The following is a 5,742-nucleotide window of genomic DNA, read 5'->3' on the forward strand; positions in this document are numbered from 1 at the left end:
GGTCAAAACAAAAAAAAAAAAAAAAAAAAAAAAAAAAAAAAAGAATAAATACTACCTTCCATTTTACTGAATACTGAATTACCTTTCCTGTTTAAGAGCATATTCCAACATTTTTATCCTCCTCACAAGATCCTTCTTCAGATTTTCTTGACCTTTCCTTTCCCCCTGAAGGAAGGCAATCTGGGCCTGTGGAGAGGAGAGAATAACGAACTTCAGTTTAAAACAAATACATATTTTTTTTAATTCAGTTTAGGAAAGAGCCTTTGGAATATAGGACAACTACATACATTTCCTTTATGAATCTGTCACAAAGTATGTAAAATACAGAAAAGTACTGAGTACATCTATATGCAGTTTACTTCAGAGTTGGGACATTACAACTTGTAGTCCATATTCTCTAAGGGCCTATAACCTGACTAATATAACCACAAACATATGCAAGGCATGCAACAGTTTGCTCAAGTGTTTATCTTTGGTTTTATAACAAGTGTGGAAAATAAAGCCAGGAGGGCTCCTATAATCTCCCTGCAAATTAAAGAGTTTCCAAGCTTCACCATATATAAAAAATTTATTAGGGGTTCCTCATCGAGTGACTTTATCCTGGACCTTCCCTACAAACAAGAAATATCTCCCTTTCTCAACCCTTCTAGCCAACCCCCTATAAGAAAATGTAATGTGGGGCCAGGGTTTAGCTCAGGTGTGCTGCTGCCTGCCTCACAAGCCAAGGTCCCGAGTTCAATCCTGGTACCAAAAAAAGAAAATGTAATGTGCAGCAGAAAAAGAAAATCAAAGTTGGAAAACAGAAAGTCAGCAATAATAGTATTCTATCCATTCTCCCACCCCTCAAAGATTATTAAAACCCTAACGTGTCACATAAAACTATAAACATCTTTTATCTTCAGTAAAAAGCTGTTCTCCAGAATAATTAAGACATTTAGAATTGAAATAGTATCTTTAAGGAACTGAAACTACATTGCCCTGACATATGTCCTGAATAGGAGAGATCAAGGGTTATTTAATGATGCTAGAATAACTGGCTTAACTAATTAAACTATTTCACTAAAATCAGGAAATACTTCTATGCTTACAGTAGTTCCTGGTCTAACATTTAGCAAATCTATTTTTTAAAAAGTCAATATGGCAGAAACCCCATACATCCTGAATGTGTATTGTTTTGTAAGTATTCACAAAATATATCAACCTCAAAAATTAAACTAATTCATCCAAACAATCCTAATACCTGTAAAAGTCAAGTAGGTGCTCTATTTAAGGTTCCTTAAGTATAGTTATCAATTTTATTATTCTCACATGTTCCCCATCCCAATTTTTATTATATTAACCCAGCAAAACAGATAACAATGTCATTTTTATATTCATGATGTTTCCATTCAAGTAAGCAAGAACTTCACTTTTTTTTTTGAGATAGAGTTTCACTATGCAGTTCAGGCTGACTTTGAACTCACTACTTTTTTTTTTTTTTGGTACTGGGGATCGAAGTCAGGCTCTTGCCACTTATGAGGCGGGCACCAGAACCACTGAGCTAAAACCCTACCCTTGAACTCACTATGTAGCCCAGGCTGGCCTTGAACTCCAGCAATCCCCCTGACTCAGCCTCTGGAGTGCTGGGTTTACAGCACGTACCACCATGCCCAGCTAAGAACTTCACATTTAAGGATGACCTTAACTACACCCTTGAATTATAAGGATTTAGTAAGTAAACTTAATCCTGCTTAATTTGAATAAGACAATTCTACTTGAGTAAGACAATTCTACTTATATTCAGTACCAAAATGAACATAAAATCCCACTTACCAGTCTTCTTATACCCTTCAACACGTAGGTATTATAATATTTTTATTTTCATTTCAATGGGCTATTAAAACTTACATTAATCCAATTAAAAGGACATTTATCTGAATAGTCCGAAAACAACACAACTGTATACACAGAGAAAAGGCATCAAATACCCCTGCTTCAATGATCATACATTTTGAAATTATGTATCATACAATAAGATAATCATTTTAAGTAAAATGACACACTCACTTTAAGCTGATAAAATGAAAGTAATGTCAGCTGGGTGTGATGACAAAGCCTACAATCTCAGCACTAAGGAGGCTGAAACAGGAAGACTGCCCCAAGCCTAGCCTACATAGTGAGTTCAAGGCCAACCAGAACTAGGTAGCAAGACCCTGTTTCAAACACAACAAAATAGTCTCATCAAAAGAAAATGACAGGGCCAGGGATTTTAGCTCATTGGTTCTGCTGCCTGCCTCGCAAATGCAAGGTCCTGAGTTTGATCCCTGGTACCGGAAAAACACACACACACACACACACACACACACACACACACACACACACACACACTTAGGGATATAGCTCATTGAGAAGGCCCTGAGTTCAAACTCCAGTAATATTGAAATCACCAAAGAAGTATATTCAAAAAGAAAAATATACAAGTTGACAGTTGGGTTGGATACTTTCTAATTTTTCCTCAGTTACCTCCTATGGAAGGGAAAGGACATTCACTTTTATAAAACTCTAAGATAAAATGTGATAATACGCTGTATTTAACCTTAAGAAAAAAAATGAAATTTCAGTAATCTGCTTTTTATCTTAATGCCTTGAGACAAACTATACCTATTCCCTCGAAATGCTTTGGATTGTTTATGCTCCTTAATATAGATTGCTAGTTGTCTCTTCTCTAGCACATAATCATTACCTCCAGCCCTCTTGTTTAAAGACAGTGTTATCATTTGGTGATACCTAGGGAGTTGTTAAAACACGTACTGCCTGGGCTCCACTCCAGGGTTCCAGTTCTGGAGGCCTGGAGATGGACCTAGGAATCTGTGTTTCTACCATGTACTCACCTGGTGATGTGAACACTGCTGATCTGGGACATTTGGAAAAATTCACTGACTCACATCATCTGTGACAGTTACAAGGCCAAAAGTGAGGCAAGGGGCCAGTAAAGGAGTAAGGAGCAGCTGTCCCAGAACCCAAGCTCTTTACTGCACAGAAGCTTGCAGTCTTACACAGGCCTTACAAGCCAACATATGAGTACACACTAAGTTTTGAATCTCTTCCAAATTCTTCACTTATGACTGTATTTTTAGCAGTTTCCTGATAAGGAAATAAAATCTACCAACATGTTTTGGTTCAGTCATGTGTTTGGGAATATGTACTGTTCACCACATTCCAAATTATTACAGAGGAGAATATACAAAAGACAATGAGAACCAAGCCCTTATTCAAAATGCACTTCCAATCTCGTTAGCATGTAAGACCAACGCACGTACACCCACAAAAAAGCTAAAATACAAAGCATTCTTCTTTTTTTTTTTGGTACCAGTGATCAAACTCAGGACCTTGCACTTGCGACGCAAGCAGCAGAACCACTGAGCTAAATCCCCAGCCCCCAGAGCATTCTTCAATGAGGATTAACGCTACAATCAAAGTCACATTCATTTATTTAACAATATTAACAAAGAAACTACTGCAATGCCAAGCAGTTACTGACATTGGGATTGAAGCAGTGACAAGAGAAATAAGTTTGTAGCCAGTGATGTAACATACACTGCACAGAACATGAGTACCAGTAGCGTATGATATATGCACATAAAACCAGAAACACAATTAGTGGCAAAATCAGTGAATGAAAAAATAAAAACAAAATACAGAGGGATGTCTAACTCTGGAAACAAGTAGAGATGTTTAATTTTAAAATTCTGGTATTTATTTCACAGCTAGTTTTACCTTTCAACAAACTAGTAGGTTTTACGAAAATTTCCTTATTAAAAAATCTGTACTATTTTTATTCATTTTCAATCATCTGATTTAAAAAAAGATAAGGAATTTTATTTTAGATTACATATAACCTCTGAAATGCTACGGGAAATTGTAGTGTAATCTTTCTCAAAACAATCCCTTCACTCCTAAATGCAGATTTCCCTTTACAGGAATCCCTCAGCTACCAATCTCTCATTTAAAGCCCCGAATTACACTCACATAACAACCTTATAACATTATATAAATAACTACATCAGGTTTCTTAAGATCTCATGAAAGTTGCTTCAGGTCCCCAACTAGTATTAGTCTGTTCGTATAGCACAGCCTCATATCACTCAAATCGTCACAGATGCTCCTGATATTTTGTTCAAGGGGCTAGAAATGCATGGGTATACACAGGCACATACAGAAGCTACTAAGCTAGCTAGCTGTACACAGCTATATACAAAAGACCAGGCCACTGTTTTGGGGACTGTGTATAAGATAACTTTGTTAAGACAATGGAGGTGCTTAGGCTCAAGGAAAGGCTAAAAAAAAAAAAAAAAATCCATGTATTTACTTCTTAAAAGATCAAAGATAATGACTATAACATTAAAAAAAAAAAAAAAAAACCCTGAGAGGCCAGGGATAAAAACCCCTGAGGCCAGGGATTTAGCTCAGTGGTGCAGCTGCCTGCCTTGCAAGTGCAAGATCCTGAGTTCAATCCTGATACCAAAACAAACAAAACAACCTGAGGTTCTTTATGAAAAGTATCTCCTTCCTTCCCACCACCAAAGAAAGCCAAAGTGCAAGTAATGGTATTAGAAGAAGGAAAAATATATAAGAACTGAAAAAAATGGCAGCTCTTAACCAGAAAAAGAACAGTGTCAAACTTGGTAAACAGCTTGTAACTATGATGAGAACAAGTCCATCAGATATTCTATATACCAAAAAATCATTAAATGGATTAAGCAAATGCTCCAACCAGAGCAAAACTGATTCATCAAATAAAATAAAACATTCACTAAAGTTAGAATATAGCTTGTAGAACAGGTATTTATGCTGTATAAGAAATATGACTCTCAATGGAAATACAATTCAGAGGAAATAAGGATACTACACAACATGTCTGAATTTTAAACTTTGAGGATTTGTAAAATTCTATAAAATAACATGTTTTCTTAAATGTATTGTCCCATCTTTGTTTTTTCACTCTTATTGACAATTTTACGTTTTTTTCACATAGTAATCCTCTATCTATTGCTTAATGAGTATATTAGACTAGATAAATGTTTGCTGATTGAAATATAATTCCAGGGCCAAGGATCTACCTCAGTGACCCCACACCTGCCTTGCAAATGCAAGGTCCTGAGTTCAATCCCCTGTACTGGGAAAAATAAAAAAATGAAAAAATGAAATTTCAGTTATCTTTGTACATTTTTAAAGTTGTATTTCTTCTTACAGTAAATATTTCAATGTTTTATTTTTGTAAAATAAAAGAAAATCTGGGCCAGGGATTTAGCTCAGTGGTTCTGGCGCCTGCCTCGCAAGCACATGGACCTGAGTTCGATCCCTGGTACCAAAAAATAAAAATAAAAAATAAAAGAAAATCAATGGGTCATTTTATTTTCTAAGTGTCTCATCTCTTGTTGCTTTTGCAGACCAACTCCTAATACTATATGGCATACACCTTATTCCAGATATGTTAATTAGAGGTAATGATAACATCTTGCTTTCCCACTATGGCTTGCAAAGCACTTTCATATGTCTACCTTATTAGCATTATGTATCTTATTAGTTCTTCACAGTAGTAGTATGAGGTAGGAATAAAAGATTCCATGGGGCTGGGGATTTAGCTCACTGGTGCTGCCACCTGCCTCATAAGCACAAGGACCCGAGTTTGATCTCAGTACCAAAAAAAAAAAACAATTCCAAAAAGCCATTCAATAAATCCCAACATCTAATCATTTTAAA

At 35.9% G+C, this 5,742-nt stretch overlaps 1 protein-coding gene across 3 annotated transcripts in view; it reads right to left on the bottom strand.

The window, feature by feature from the left end:
* The window catches only part of Strn (striatin), a 64,491-nt gene extending 64,308 nt beyond the window's left edge, over positions 1-183 (bottom strand). For all 3 annotated transcript variants that reach the window (XM_033763525.1, XM_033763522.1, XM_033763533.1), the window contains exon 1: positions 83-183. In XM_033763525.1, the coding sequence (XP_033619416.1) occupies positions 83-111 (29 nt within the window). In that variant the 5' untranslated portion in view covers positions 112-183. The remainder of the gene's footprint in view (positions 1-82) is intronic.
* Between the last annotated feature and the right edge of the window lie 5,559 nt (positions 184-5,742).

Source organism: Fukomys damarensis, unplaced genomic scaffold (assembly GCF_012274545.1).
Source record: "Fukomys damarensis isolate Sample0158 unplaced genomic scaffold, DMR_v1.0_HiC HiC_scaffold_2, whole genome shotgun sequence".
NCBI lineage: Eukaryota > Metazoa > Chordata > Mammalia > Rodentia > Bathyergidae > Fukomys > Fukomys damarensis.